At 37.4% G+C, this 16,232-nt stretch overlaps 1 protein-coding gene across 2 annotated transcripts in view; it reads left to right on the forward strand.

Moving 5' to 3' along the window:
• Positions 1-16,232, forward strand: part of LOC138331146 (helicase domino-like) — a 55,740-nt gene that overhangs the window by 24,688 nt on the left and 14,820 nt on the right. Inside the window, exons 25-38 of one of the 2 annotated variants that reach the window (XM_069278615.1) lie at positions 519-797; positions 3,066-3,206; positions 3,738-3,920; positions 4,293-4,411; positions 4,943-5,247; positions 5,691-5,893; positions 6,208-6,574; positions 7,627-7,741; positions 8,002-8,181; positions 8,527-8,709; positions 9,424-9,501; positions 9,797-9,931; positions 14,769-14,804; positions 15,512-15,668. In XM_069278615.1, coding sequence (XP_069134716.1) covers positions 519-797; positions 3,066-3,206; positions 3,738-3,920; positions 4,293-4,411; positions 4,943-5,247; positions 5,691-5,893; positions 6,208-6,574; positions 7,627-7,741; positions 8,002-8,181; positions 8,527-8,709; positions 9,424-9,501; positions 9,797-9,931; positions 14,769-14,804; positions 15,512-15,668 — 2,481 coding nt within the window. The remainder of the gene's footprint in view (positions 1-518; positions 798-3,065; positions 3,207-3,737; positions 3,921-4,292; positions 4,412-4,942; positions 5,248-5,690; positions 5,894-6,207; positions 6,575-7,626; positions 7,742-8,001; positions 8,182-8,526; positions 8,710-9,423; positions 9,502-9,796; positions 9,932-14,768; positions 14,805-15,511; positions 15,669-16,232) is intronic. The other variant, XM_069278617.1, reaches the window with a different exon arrangement.

Here is a 16,232-nt window from a genome sequence, read left to right on the forward strand (position 1 = left end):
TCCCGCCGTCGTCCTAAATACCGCACAGTAGTTGAATACTACTGCGCCAGACGACAAAACAGCAAAATGACTCTCCACTGTTATCATATATTTCGGAGAAAATCTTCCATATGTTTGGTCTTGTTAGCTCATTTTAGGCCATGGATAGGCATTTTCTTTTGTTATTAATATTTTAAGAAACCTTTAAATTTTGCTTCGGAAAGGTAGTGGGCCTTTAATGAGACATGATAGCCCACGTTGTCTGCTGTGATACTGTGGATTGAGTAAGTCTCTTACATAAAATTCTGACGATAGTATCAGATGCAGTACACTGTGTTTAGACTAGAATCAGAAACAAAATATTATATGTAATTAACCAATTAATTGTGTTCTTATAAATATATTTCACACCTCAACTTCACTCGTCTATACTTTTCTATGGCTATCGTCTTAAGACTCAGTTATGAGTTGATGAGCCTCTCTTGGAATAAAGGTTTTAAAACTTTCCAAGAAATCTTAACAAAATCCTTTTCTTCCAGTAGTGCCAAGGACACAATCTACAGTGACCATGACAACTAGCAGTGTAACACAGCCACTATCGGTCACCTCTGTGTCCAGTGTTAGTGTGGCCAGCACACTGACCAGTACTGGTGTGACCACCCCACAGGCTAAGGTTGGACCAATCACCACAGCAACGGTCAGCCTTCCCTCCTCATCCGGTCAGGTGGCCACCTCTCAGCCAATCACAGTACAGATACAGCAGACGGATCAGGGAGCACGTCTTATGATACCAGCGGGCCAGCTGTCCCAATTACCTGGTGAGTTACAGTTTTTGTCCGGGACTTTTATATGAGAGTCTCTTGATACAGCTTGTCAACAATGGTCTGAATCCCCTTGGGATCTAGTTGAAAGACTAAAAAATTCATCAATAAATTTCGAATGTAAATGAGATAATGAATGAATTCAGGTTGCTAAACTTTGCTGTTATCTTGTAGTTGTTATTAAAAAAAAGATGGTAAAATAACGTATCAATCTGGTTTGGCTGGCCAAATAATAGAACCATAGTTGGCAAGGGTATAACCTAGATTGCTCCTTTGATGAATAAAAACATAGAAATTGACAATGATGTCATGAAAACATTGATTTTCTCTTTATATTTAAAGTGAATAGTCGGGCAAAGGAAGGCTAAAAGTTGGTAAAATGGTGTTGATATATCCAGTATAATTTCTTATGAAATAGGAAAATAAAACTTTCATCAAAATCACTCTGTATGCGAAGAAATTGATTTATATTGCAGGAATCCTAAAACGTCCTCCCGGCTGGCTATGTCCGTGTTGACATTCCCATGCAGCCTCGCTTTCAAAATTTATTTTTAAAACAGTGCTAAATGTACACAGGGCTTTTCCATAATTTCAATGGTCAACACTTGACAATGTTAGCAAAACTTGACTGTCGTTTTGATATATAAGGGATATTGGAAGGAACATTTAGACTGGTTTCATTTTCTAACTATTCCCTTTAAATGACAAAGTCAGCAGTACAATACCGAGACATGAGTCACCAGGCCACTTGTCTGTAGTGTTGTTGGTGCTAATGTAACTCGGAGATAAACTGCAGCTCTATGCGCCGGTGCTCTTATGTAGAGTGGCTGGTCACCAAATTGCTGGCAACATTCTATATCATCCTAATAAAAAATCAGTAATTTAAACATTGCCTCTTCTTTAGAGATGATCCATTAAAAGTTTCACCTGAACCTTGATTTTATGGTTTTGTTGAAGAATTCCACACATAAGAATGATAGAAATGGGTCCAACCCTGAAAAAAAGTGGATCAGTAAGATATTAGATATGTCATGGCAGCACTGTAAACAGAGTTTCTTTGGATGCTACACAGAGAAATTCTTTTCAATATACTCTACTCATGAAAGTAGTTTTACAGTATCTGATAATCTTTTGGCACTTTTGAGACATTTGATCAGATTAAAACTGAACTAAATAGATTCAAGGTCTTCACCACTTCCGAGTGGATACAGAGCTGTAGTCATGTGCTGTATATTTGTGCTTCTGAATTACTTTACAAGACTATTACAAAGAGACTCAGCACAAATTTACTCCGGCCTCGCAAAATATAGATGATAGAAGACATTCACAACACAATTGCAAATCCCAACATAAATATATCTTAAGGAATTCTTTTGATTTTAAGTTACCGAGACATGAGTCACCAGGCCACTTGTCTGTAGCGTCGTTGGTGCTAATGTAACTCGGAGATAAACTGCAGCTCTATGCGCCGGTGCTCTTATGTAGAGTGGCCGGTCACCAAATTGCTGGCTACATTCTATAAAATCCCAATTAGAACTAAATAATTCAGACATGAGCTTATCTTTAGAGTTTATCAGAATTTCAATTTCATAGAAATGAATCAAGCCCTGGACAAAAGTATAGTTCTTGGACTGAAATACTAATCAACTTTCTTTGGGACTACTAAATTTTGTGACTCCCATTTCAAGATAAGTTTGCGAGATAAACATTAGATTCAAAAGTTGAATAGAAAATCCTATCAAGTTTGCGAGATAAACATTAGATTCAAAAGTTGAATTGAAAATCCTATCAATATATATGGTGTCAATATTCACAGAGATAAACTTTTGATCTAATTTTGAAATTTACTGTATCTATTGTCACTTTTGACATTTGACCAGAAAATACTTGAACCACTTCCGTGTAGATATGTGTTGTACATTTGTACTTTTTATTTGTACATTGTAGAGTTCCACTATTACAAAGCAACTCAACACAAATTTACTCCAGTCTCATGAAACATAGAACACATTCACAACACATTGCCAATTTCAACATTTCGGTAATTGATGTTAAAGTTACTGAGACATGAGTCACCAGGCCACTTGTCTGTAGTGTCGTTGGTGCTAATGTAACTCGGAGATAAACTGCAGCTCTATGCGCCGGTGCTCTTATGTAGAATGGCTGGTCACCAAATTGCTGGCTACATGCAAATTCTTAAACAAATTACAGGTAAATTTCGGACAACTTTTTTCTTTTTTCAATTCGTATGTTTTATGTTTACAGCTGGCTTTATCCAGATTGTTCAGACGTCCATGGGGCAACAGATTATTGCTTCTTCAGTGGCAACAACTGCTCAGCAGCGAGTGGGCTCTCCTTCAATTACAACCACCAACAGTCGGGCAACTACCACCAGTAGTGCAATAGGTTGGTACATATCAATTCTGTAGGGCTTTGTGATAACACAACTTTGTCATTCTGAACTTAATGAACGAAGATTATATTCTTAGTATGGAGGTATGTTGGCTGGAAAATCAACCATCCTGCTCACAAGTGCAGTTTGGTCTTTGCAACCAGCCTAGATTACTACCAAACAATGTAAATTAAATTTACAGACTGTCTTATTGGTCTGTAAAGTTTTATTTGATTTTTGGTGACAAAATACAAAAATGATGTTATTTTGATAGCCAAATTAAAATTTCATTCTTTAGATATGCAGTTACATTTAGCTGTAATTTTCTGTAATAAAAAAAAATTTTGACATGCTCAAATTGTGAAGTTTTACCAAAGTTTATAGATTGAAAATGTTTTCATTGGAATCTATGTAAACTATTAAATAGCTTTATATAACATCATAATTTAGTGTAAGGTTTTTGTCAGGATTAAAAAAAAAACGGGATAAAATGTGTTAATACCTTGAAACTAATTGAAAAAGGACATGAAAATCTCTTTCCCCAGTGAATGGTTTGCCAGCCATTACCACCATCGCTGGGTCTGCCGCCAGTACTACACTGACAACTGTAACATCCCAAGTCAAGCCGGCAATGTCTGTACAGCTCCCGCTGGCTTCTACTCAGGCTACACTCAAACCTGTCATGAAGGTCTCGCCAATGGTAACAGCCTCAACGTCCACCACAAACGGTAAGGAGTCCTAATCAGAATGTATTTTGTAATCTCTAGAATTACCCTAAATGTAAACTTTATTTGTATGCTATCTCATAGACACCAAAACTTATGCTGTTCTCATTTGATAGTACAGTTACCAAAACAGAATCTGTGGTAGATTTGAATGAACTTTTCATAAATTTGTTGATAAAAGTTTATTAAATGGATCCTTCATACTGTTCAAGAGATAACCCTTAGGTAACCATATGTTACAAAAATATACAAAGTGTTTCTCCGAGATGACTCCTGTATAACTACTTGCTTGATGTTTGAATACAATTAAAGTTTGTTCAAATAACACCGCTATTCAAACCAATTTTGTTGATGAATCTATAAAATTGTTTGTAGTGGTGAAAACTGGTGTGTCCACCACAGCATCTAGTACGGATATCAAGACAACGACTGGTCATTCCACTCGCTCTGCTGTGAGGAAAGTCAAACAGCGAAACAAGTCGGAGCTCATACTTGTAAGTTTGTGTTTAATTTATTAGCTCACCTAGTCACAAAACCATTTGATGTTCAATACTTCTGAGTGACTGCAAATCTTCATGTTTATTAAAGTATGGTTTTATGACCGAAAATTGATGATATTGCTTGTTATTGATAGTAGCAGACTTGGAAAATAATACAGCTCGATGTAATCATAACACATACAGGACTCTTGGTCATTTGCTAACATAGTAAAACAGTAGTTGCTAGGCAAATAAAATATTTGATAACCATGTTTTTCCTGTTCAGTTCTGTTTTACCAACATTTTAGTCTTATTTTATTTCTTTGAAAAGTTGTTTAATTGAAAAATGAAGAATTTGGTTCGTTGAAAAGTTGTTTAATTGAAAAATGAAGAATTTGGTTCGTTTATAATTCTCTGTTCGATTAACAGCCAGAATCATTAAAGAAAATGAATTTCTTAAAAATCAGATTATAATGTGTGGTCATAGCATTGTGGCTACAGGTTGTTTTGAGCATTTCTGATAAATCACAATTATTATTGTTCCAGGATTCTTTGTGTGATAGGAGAGATTGCCGACGCCAAGAAAAGTTGGAGTACATTGCTCGTATAAACAAACTACATTGTGAGCGAAAGCCTGTGTATGGGCAGGACCTGCGTTGTACTGTGAATGTGATGAAGACCTGCGTTCGTGATAATACTTGGCCCTCGCTCGGCCATATACATTGTACAAACATAAACTCATGGAGTAATCCACACCGTCCAGAGATCTTCTGGAATCAAACCAAAGTGCTTTCAAATCTGGTCCATACCCCTTTACAATACCTGCAGGAACTAGAAGACATTTTATCTAGGTATGTCTCAATGAAAATTGGGCTTACTGCTGTGAATATCGACTCGCAGATAATAGTGTATTGATCCATTAATGATCCATTTATGATATCAGTTTGGTGTTTTCCCACTGGTGTAGTTCATAAAAAAAAAGTTGAAATCTTTTGAATTGAATATTTTAAGTGTGAAACTAGAAAAGATGCCAAAAGGATTAGTTTAATAAATGCCTTTTGCAAAAGGTGAATCTTTTCTTATACATTTAATATTGTCACAAGAGGTTTAATTGGAACCATTAATATTATATCTGAACAAATCAAACAATTTTTCTTTTAGTTTTCATTCAATGGTATTAAAAAAAAACTGATCATAAAAGCACCTTGCCAATGTAACAAATCTGTTTGATTAAGAAGTACTGGTGTTTGTAGACAATTGATGATAATGGTTGTGTTCCTCCTCTGTATATCAGGTATGTGTTTGCTACACCACCTGTTGTCTCACCGTGCATCAAAATGCATGTGTCTCATCCTCGACCCTCTAATGTGATGAATGAGCAATGGCGGGACTTCATCCTCCACAAAGACGTGTCGCCCAAGGCGAGCTGTCTACACAAAATATCCACCAATAGGATGGTGCAGTTCCCAGAGCTTCGACTAATACAGTACGACTGTGGTAGGTGTTCAGTGGGTTAGAGGAGAGATGTGACGCTTGAAGATTTCACCATCAAAACATCTCATTCTTAATTCAACTTAAACAAATAGTAAATCTCTATTTAGAATAAATCTCTATTTAGAATAAATCTCTATTTAGAATAATATCTATAAATGACCATTGTTGTGATTTTAAGTTTCTTGTTTATTTTCATTTTTGTGAAAAACTGGACATCTGACTGATTAATATTATAACTTATGCTTGTTGTATCTTAGTACTCAAGGCACGTCTTTGCTATTTAAATCAGACACTTACAATTATATTTTTCATTACAGGTAAACTTCAGACTTTGGATCTGCTTTTGAGGAGATTGAAATCCGGGGATCACCGTGTTCTAATATTTACACAAATGACAAAGATGTTGAACATTCTTGAATCTTTCCTTAGTTATCATGGGCATCGCTACCTCCGTTTGGATGGAACGACCCGTGTAGAACAGAGACAATTCCTCATGGACAGGTTTAACGCTGATAAGCGTATTTTCTGTTTCATTTTATCCACACGTTCAGGTGGTATCGGTGTGAATCTGACAGGCGCTGACACTGTGATATTTTATGACAGCGACTGGAATCCAACAATGGATGCACAGGCTCAGGACCGATGTCATCGTATCGGACAAACTCGTGATGTCCACATCTACAGGTTAGTACACATAGCAAAAATAATTTGTTCTTCCTGAATTCTGTGATTACTAAATTAGATATGCCATGAAATGGGGGAGCATATATATAGTGTTAACCATGTCTGTTGGACGCATCCTGTCAAGTCTTCCTTTCTGAATGCATGGAAGCATTGACGTTTTAAATTCATTAATGGTTGCATACATGCATAGTTAGCTCTGTCAGCTGCTGAAGCAGAGTTTGACATTATGGCTGTAGATATCATCCATACTTCTGTGTGCAATATGGAATTAAACATCAGCCAAGAGCAATACCAACGTACGAACCATGCAATTGTTTCCATCATTGTATGGCCCCAAAAATTGGTTACAAATATTGTAAAAAATGAAGTATCCAAATATCTCTCTACAGCTTAAAAATAACTTCGAGTTACTTAAGACAGATAGAGCTTTTTAGAATATTATCTATACACTACTTTGTTGTCACCTTTGATTAACAATTTTGAACTTAGTGAAGATCTAATGTACAGTAAAACATGGTTATAATGAACATCTGGGGACTAGCAAAATGGATATGTTATAAGCATAGTTCATTATTCAAATAATGCATATATCTAACAGGAGCCTTGACAGGGAATTAAAAGCACTATGTTGCAAGCGTGTTCGTTGTAAACATGTTTTACTTTTAAAACATGTTTCTTTTATATAGAATGGATATGTTGATCGTGAAGATACTATAGGTATATTTAAAGCATCATTTCTAAAAACTTGGAACTTAGATCAAGATTCTTGGCTGTTGATCCACTGCACCACTGTATGTTGTTCAGTTCTACATTCAGCCATAAATTAACAACTGTGTATATGACTTAACAGTACCCAGTGTCTGTATGGTCTCGGTGCACAGGTAATACATACTGCATAAACCCCTTTAATTTCACAATAAACTTTCCCAGCTTTAGAATTTAAATTAATATGATATATTATATCAAGGGGTGAGGTAGCTATTTATTGACCCCGGTAATTTCCTAATGATGCTTTTAGCCATTTACTTACTGTCACATTCTCTCTTTTGTAGACTGATCAGTAAAAAGACTGTAGAAGAAAACATCCTGAAGAAGGCCAACCAGAAGCGTATGCTGGGCGATATGGCCATTGAAGGAGGCAACTTCACCACAGCCTTTTTCAAGGAGGTATGGAATTATTGCTTTAGTGTTGAAAATAATGTCCTTTAATGTTAATTCACTTTCTAAAGCAGTCAGTGTGGGTGGCCATCTTAGCTGATCAGTAATAGGCTGAATTTTGCCTATTCTTTTTTTCCATCAAGAAGAGATACCAAATGGTTTGATGCTGTGAATAAGATGATAAATTTGCATTTGTCATCATTCTTTGTCATCAATACACCAGTACTTCTACAAATCCTGAAATGTTTCTAATCATTATTGTTTGATAGAACACCATCCAGGAGCTGTTTTCGGAGCCATCAGGGCTGGATTCCCTGGTGGAACAACCCAAAGTGATAGAGGTCAAGACAAAGCCACAGGTGGTGGATGTCAAGGACAGCAAAGCCCTCGGAGGTGGGGACGAGAAGCCAACACAGTCAGAGAAAAGCATTGTAGCTCAATTTGAGCAGGTATGAAGAACATTTATCAACTCCTGTTACAAATAAAATTTCGTGTTTTAATGCCAGATATTGCAATTGTCGACTCAAATTCTTCCAAATCAATTTTTCTTTCATATCATTTTACTCTTAATTTACATGTAATAGTAATTGTACTAGTGAAATATGATCCCTAGTACTTGATTCTAGCAGTCACTGGATAGATCTGATGTCTTGTGAGATGGAATTAGATCGCCAAACTGCCCAAAATTTGTCAATCATCAGTGTAATCATTAAAAGAAAAAGAAAAATATGTAGTGAAACTTTTGATGTTGGATGATGGAAAGTATAGACATTTAAGCCAATGTTATCTTTTAGGCTCTTGGAAAAGCTGAAGATGAGACGGACGTAGTGGCCGCCAATCTAGTGAAGGCAGAACAGAAAGCAGAGCTTGCCGAGTTTGATGAAAACATTCCATGGGACGAGCGAGAGGCCGAGAAACGAAAGGAAGAAGAGGAAATGTCCAAGGCAGAACAAGAGCTAGCTATGTTGGACAAAGAGGTAGTGTACGAACGTTTGGTCAACCTAAGATTCTTTGTTTAGATCAGTCATTGGCCAACAACCATAGCAGAAATACTAATATTTTCTGCTTCTTGGCAAGCAAGATTTATTGACCTCCGATCTGTTTTCATGTTAGGTCAGGTTTTGTTGAAAACCCCATAATAGATATTTTACATTAAAATGATTCCCACAACCAAATGTTTAAAATTGATACTATATCTTAACAAATTGATTTGACACTAACCCTGAGCTCACAACTCTTGGTGAAATCTGATGTGTTCACCGAGAGAATACAAATCCAGGGCATATAAATTCCTACTTAAAACACTTTAATTGCTACTGGTGCAATTAAAACTCCTGTCGTAGGAAACAAACGATGATAATTGAATTGATCTTAGGCTAATTATAAGTCTGTTAACATCCATAAACTGCGACTTTAAACAGTTTGCATGGGCGCCAGGACCCCAAACTTTTATTTAGAAGTACTTCCCATAGAAGTTCTCTTTATAAATCGCATTAAGTGGTTACCCGATGAATCATTGGACAAAAGGGATAATATGTACAACAAAAATTGTCCTTTTCATGGTTCTATTGCGACTATGAAAACAAGTTTCTACAGAACAAAAGTAGTAAATAGTGAATGATTTGTTTGGGAGTCCCAAGGTCTAGAAGATATTTCCGTTTGAACTTAATGTATTCTGTTGTATATTTCAGCTGTCTCCAATTGAACGTTTTGCGGTGGCTTTTATGGAAAATGAGATGAAACCTGATGATGATTTGGAGATTTCTGTGGTAAGATGATCTGTGTGATTAAAGTTATTGTTCTACTTTTGAGAAACCAGTTAATCTCCTCTTGAGAAACCATTTTATAGAGCAGTACATGTAGCATGTCTTTATAAGTAATGAAAGTATAAAAGGAATACTTACATTACAATAGTCATAGACTAAAAACTGATTAAACTGTATTTAACATCCTGAACTACCAGTGGTACTTTATATATTTGTTAAATCTTAATGAAATATTTGAATTTCTTATAGAAAATAAATATTTTACATTTGTACTGAATGTCTGTACCTGTATCAACAGGAGGAGATCGCCAACTCTAAGAAGGACTGGGAGCTGGCTCGATTAAAGGCACTGAAGGAGGACGAAGAACGACGCCTTGAACTAGAGGAGGATGAAATGCTGTATACCTATCTTCGTGATGACTCCTTCAACCAGGTTAAGAAACGTTCCAACAAACAGTCTAAAAAGGCCCGTGGCAACCTCACTAGTCCTGCACGCCAGGCAGCTAGTCGAAGGTCAGGCGGCAGGGGGCGTGGTAAAGGTGTACGTGGCCAGAATGTGGCCGAGAATGTAGTTATAGGGGAAGAGGGGGATCCAGTCGAGGGCGATATTGTTGTGGATGATGAGACTGGTAGTGAGCCATTGTTAGATAGATTAAAAGCGGCAAGGAGTGCCATGAAAAACCTGGCAGCCAAACTCACTACTTCACCCAAGAAGAAAATGCCTGTTAAGAATATAACCACGGCAGAGGATGTAGAAAAACCATCACCTAAACCAGTTGCTGCCACCAAAAAGGTGACGGCTCGCCAAGCTAAGGCTGCATTACAGAAACAACTTAAAGGAACCAAGGTTCCTCTGAAGGTTCCTACTCTGACCCCTCCCAAGGTCACCATCCCTACTGTCTCCACTTCAGGCACACCTCCAAAGCTTGATAAAAAGACAGCAGGTCTCACTGTGCAGCGGCTGGTTGCCAAACAGGCATTACAACAACACTTGTCTAATGCAGTATCGCAGGGAAATTCAGAGTTCACCTCCTCTCCCGCAAAGCTGCCTGGATTGAGCACGCAACCTCAGCTGCTTACCCCATCCCAGTTACAGCACCTTAAGCAAATTATTTCAAAGGCACACCACAACATCAAGCAGACGCCTGTCTCTGGGAAGGGTTCAGTCTCTCAGGGTGTGCAGGGTTCCGCCGACCAAGCAACATTCACCTCCCTCCCCCAACAGGCTATGTTACAAGTGACCCAACCCCGACCCTATCAGATAGTAGCTCCCCAGGGTCAGGTCCCTCAGACCATACGTCATGTTCTCCCTCAGGGCATCAATGCACAACCCATACAGCATGTGGTTAAGCAGATGCATGCGGTTCCCCGGGGCCAACTTCTGTCCCAAGGCCAACCCCAACTCCAGTTTGTTTCTCAGACCTCTGGAATACCAGGCACTCAAGCCATACAACTTGTGGCTCAGAATCCGCAGCTGGCAGGTCAAGGAGTACAGCTAGTCACACAGGGAACTCCAGGTCTGCCAGTTGTGACTCAAACCCAGCAGATTCTCACGCAGACTCCAGGGGTGCAGCAGGTAATTGGTGCCCAAGGAGCGGGAGGCCAGCCCACGATCTCCTTCATCAAGGTCAGTGGCAACTCCACAGTAACACAGCAGCCTGTTCTACAGTATTGTGTGAACCAAATAGGTGGCCAAGGCGTGCGACTACAGGCAGCCAACCCTCAGATTCAGGGAGCTAATCCTCAGCAGCAACAGCAGGGTGTTGTTTTCCTACAGATTGCTGGAGGGAAGGCTATTCCAATGTCAGTGGGTGGATCGCCTGTAACAATGCCAATGGCAAGGATGATTGGCAACAAAATAATTCAGGGCAACACCATCCCCACTCAGAGACAAGTTGTTACTACTGCTGCCCAAGCCCAACCAATCCAAGTCATTCAAAATCAAAACCCAGTAACCACTTCAGTAACAACCCCTCGTCTGTCCATGCCATTGTCTCGGTTCCAAACTCCCAATCATGTTGTCAGAGCCACTAAAACTATCCCCAAGGTACCAAGTGTACCTATGGCTACATTGGGACCAACAGAACAGGTCTTGAACAGAGCACCACCGGTGGCCCTTGTGGGGGCTAAACGCTTACCTAACACCAACACAACTTCCAGCTTATCCGTTCCTCAACCCTGGTCCAACCCAAACCTTGTTATCCGTACAAGGCGGGCAGTCATGCAGGACAACTCTCCTGCTGAAAGCAAACCTGATGCTGAGGTTAGCATGCCAAATAATGGAGTCCCTGCAACTGCTGGTACTGTCCCAGTGCCAACGCAACAGACTTTCACCGTTGGTACTAACCCACAGAACCCACAGTTTATCAGTCTGATCAAAGCAGGTAGCAATCCGGTGATCCCTGTAGGTGCCAATGTTACCATTAAGAATGATGCTATTCCATCTACAGTGGAGACCGTATTTCAGCCTTTTAATATACAAGGCATTCCCACTGTGGTGGATGGCACGAGTAATGACACTTTACTATACAATGACAATGGCTGAAGGATGTCTCGTTAAACTCTCCAAAAAAAGTGCTAGGTGTGATTATGTGTGGCACTTTGTGCCTATAGCCTATAATCAAAATTAATGGCTCACAAATAAACTGCACAGGAAGCTGGTTATCAATTGGAAACGTTTTTCTTCCAAAATTGACTGTAGATGGTTGATTTGTCTATTAGCCATACCAGTAAATCCTTCACCCATTGTCAAGCAAGACCTGAATTATAATCATGTGAATCGGGTCTATACAACAACATGTAACCATTGAATTGGTTGTGTATATGTCAAATAGCCAGACTATTATGCATGTATGTTATTTTGTGGTTGAAGAATGACATCAAGGCTGATTGTATTTTAAGACATTTTTATTTGCAAAATTCAAACTTTAGTTATTAAGTTTATGCTATCGTGTACAATCAATGTAATTGTGTCAACAACATTTTAAATATGAGGGGGTGTAACTCACTGCATTGTAAGTGAAAAAAAAGTAACAGCTAGAGAATCTTAGTAAAGACTGTCTTTAAGAGTGATGTAGAATTGTTGTTACCGTACAAATCCATTTGTTTTGTATAGATGATTTAAAGCTATTGTTTAGCCTAGATGTGAATGGAAAATTCTTTGTAAATATGAAAGAATGATGTGTGTGTGTGTGTGGTTGAAGAATGCAAGCATGCCTTACAACTGTTAGACTGTTAGGTGTATAGATGGAGGATCAATGTTATGTAGCTTGATAAAGAGTGAAAGTCAGACACATTGGGTGTTTAAACACATGCAAGAGAGATGCTAGGGTTGTGCCGATCTACATGAATGTTCAGCTGTGTCTTTGAAAGATATCTGTGTGATTGAAAAATGAATGAAAGAGATGAAACTAAGAGCTTGTTGGTTGGGACACTATGTGTCGCTCGATATGAATAAAGAGTTCAAATGTTGCATTATATCCGACTCTGCATCTCATTTCTATGTGTTGACGATGTTGATCGGGTTTTGACAGGTTGCCATGATAACGGCTATCACTAAGGTCACCCGATTCAAGGTTATTGGTGTCTATATATAGACGGTGTAGGCTGTGGAGGTCTTTGACAGGCTTCTTCAATCTGCGTCTCATTTCTTGCGTACGATGTTTCACCACTTCATACAAATGTCTTTGTAAAGTAATTTACTAAAATATAAAGAATTCGTTTCAGGTGAACTTTGATGTCACATGAAAAAAAAATCATTATTCAGTTTCATGATATAATTTTCTGAGTCGAATTATATGCAGAAAATATGAAAATTATGATAGTAAGATTCTTGTGTAGGCACCACAACCTTGTGTCGAGTGATAAATGTTGGCGGCCTGTCATTGTTGGACACATCGTACACAGAAATGAGATGCGTGTCTGTCTGTTCATCCCAGCCATTCCATACACAACTAGGACTATATGCTTTCTAACTGGAAAACTTATTGAAGAAGGAAAATTAGCAGATTTTTTTTTTTTTTTTAATTGCAAGTTTGATTGTAAAATGTAAGGAAGCATATGATCCAAGATGTGTATTGTTTGATCAACTAAGAAAGTAGAACAAGAAGCAATGAACAGGGGAAAACCCACTAAAACTGGCGTATGAAAAACATTGATAAATTTTAGTATAGTATGGCGAGTCCAATATCACTGGAGACCAGATACAAACAAAAATCTCAAAACACTTCACATGCCCTTAATGGAGCCTATCCTAAAATTGCTTCAACTGAATAGAAGAATTAGATGTGAAACATTACAAAACTAGATATTCTGACAACGCTATCAGGGGTGTATAAGAATACTCCCATACATGCGATTCTCTTTCCTTTGCTAAAAATCGTTACGGTTTGTATGTTATGAAGACATAATATTCAACACAGTAACTATGAACAGAACATTTACACTTACATAAATATCAGCAGCAAGGTCTCTGTAACCGAAGTTCACGGTTAAAGATGGTCATATAGGTATCAAAGTTGAATTCAGAAGTATAGAATACATGATATAGACATAGAGATAGATTTATACCTAAAAATTGTCCTACTTCTGCTAATGTCCATGAGGATTTCGCCTTGTTCCACCTGTGACATCGATCTCTCATAAAAAAAAAAAAAAAAAGACCTAATACTGTCGGCTAAAATCAAATCAAATTTGCATTTCAAGATTTATCGATAAAAGTATTCAGATGGAAGTCGTGTTAGGGTTTAGGTTTAGAGTGTTGTTGTTTAAGGAAAAACTTATGGCCAGTATGCTTGGTAATTACAAAGTTGATAATGGTGCCAACACGCTGATGTAGCTATGTCAAATCCATAATCAAAGTCATAGAATACAACACAAAGATAACATATATAACTAAACAGATAACATAGACAACCATATTGAATATCTTGAACAATACAGAGAATGACTGAAGTAAGCGAAGAATGAGGGAGAAAATAAATAACGGGAAATAGAATGGCTTGAGATGAACAGACGATTGCAACAAAACCTTTTGCTAAGTTGTGAGTATGTTGAATATATACATACACATTGCTCTTTACATGAGTAATTCTACATTAAAAACAATTTAAGGCAAAAAGTTTTACATAATAGATTATTATGCACAAGTATACATTGGAGGAATAACTATCTTGAGTTGATATTCTGGTAATGTAAAGCAATATGATGATCGTGACTTGTTTGATCTAATGATACCAGAAGTTTTCTACATAATTTTGTTTACATTGTAGGTCTTTATCTCGGATACAGATCAAGAACACATGCCGGTTTGTATTCAGGCTTCAATGTCTCAATATTTAGGGTTTTGTATTTTGGTCTATATTTTCTTCATCCTTGATACTCCAGGGGATACTACCACAGACATTATATCCACCCATAGACTCTCGGTAAAACTGGAGGCATTTCAGGAGAGAAAAACTGACCGTAGCAGAGACTTCCCTTTAAGATTACAGTGAGAGTGACACCTACATCAAAGCCACACAGTCAACCATTATACTGTTATTTGACATTTGATGTACACCAAAGCCTTCAGTTTTGATATGACATATTCCAGGGGTGGATATATAACTTAGGTGATGTTAACCCCTGGAGTGTTCAGGATGTAGTTTTATATAGATAATTTTTCTATAAATGGCTTCAATAGATCACTAAATACTTTGATTTTTATCTGGGATGTTATTTTGTAAGACATTGATTGATGTGATGGTGAAAATTAGACATTGATTGACGATATGGTGAAAATTTCAACCATATCAGGAAATTTTATTTGTACTGTCTACGATATTCACATATTCATTTACCCATGAATTTTACCATCTGTACAATATGTGTTTTTACATGTGTTTCAACAAATGAGTCCATGCTGAAATTTTAATTCCTTTTAAACAAAGATTCTTTAATGAGGACATATTTTATGCTCATTGAAAATTGAAAGACACCAAAGTTAACAAATGGGATGTTTGCTGACTTGTAGATGTGGGCGCCCCCAACACCTCCACACGATGACAATGATCTCTACCTGGACCAGACCATGTGTTTTCTTTATGAACCAGCAGTCATGCCAGAATCACAACTTCCTCCAATATACATCAAGAAAGAGCATAAGAAACCCAAGGTCGAGTCCATCACAAGTATGTATGCAAAAAAGTTTAGGTACTGAGGTTTCAACGAAAAATGATAAAAAAAATTGTGATGTAATTCAAAATACATATTAAATTGATTTTATATGCATAATTGATGAAATACCACTTGAATATTTGAAGAAATAGCAATTATTGTTCAAAGGAAAATTTGAAGAAAAAGCAATTATTGTTCAAAGTTTATAATGTAGATAAATCACTTAAGATTTCATAACTAGTTTTTCCTGGTCACTGCTTTAGTACACATTAAATTATGAGTGATACAAAAAACAAAAGACTGACTAGTGACCTTCATGGATTTTCATATCCTTAATAGTAGCTGGACTGTGATCATGTGAATAAATTGAAAAGAAAAGAAAAAGTGGAGTGAAATCCACTATTTCATAGTATTGCTTTAGATTATTCAATAATCCTAACTGCTCTTTAGGAGGTCTTGTATTTCAGTTTGTTGTTTGCTTTAGAGAAAATCTTATGAAATATTGGGGTGCATAGTTGTAGTGTTTCCCATATTTCTCCAAGTTCATCTCTATATTTTGAGTTAAAAGTGAGAATAAT

This window comes from Argopecten irradians, chromosome 9 (genome assembly GCF_041381155.1).
Source record: "Argopecten irradians isolate NY chromosome 9, Ai_NY, whole genome shotgun sequence".
NCBI lineage: Eukaryota > Metazoa > Mollusca > Bivalvia > Pectinida > Pectinidae > Argopecten > Argopecten irradians.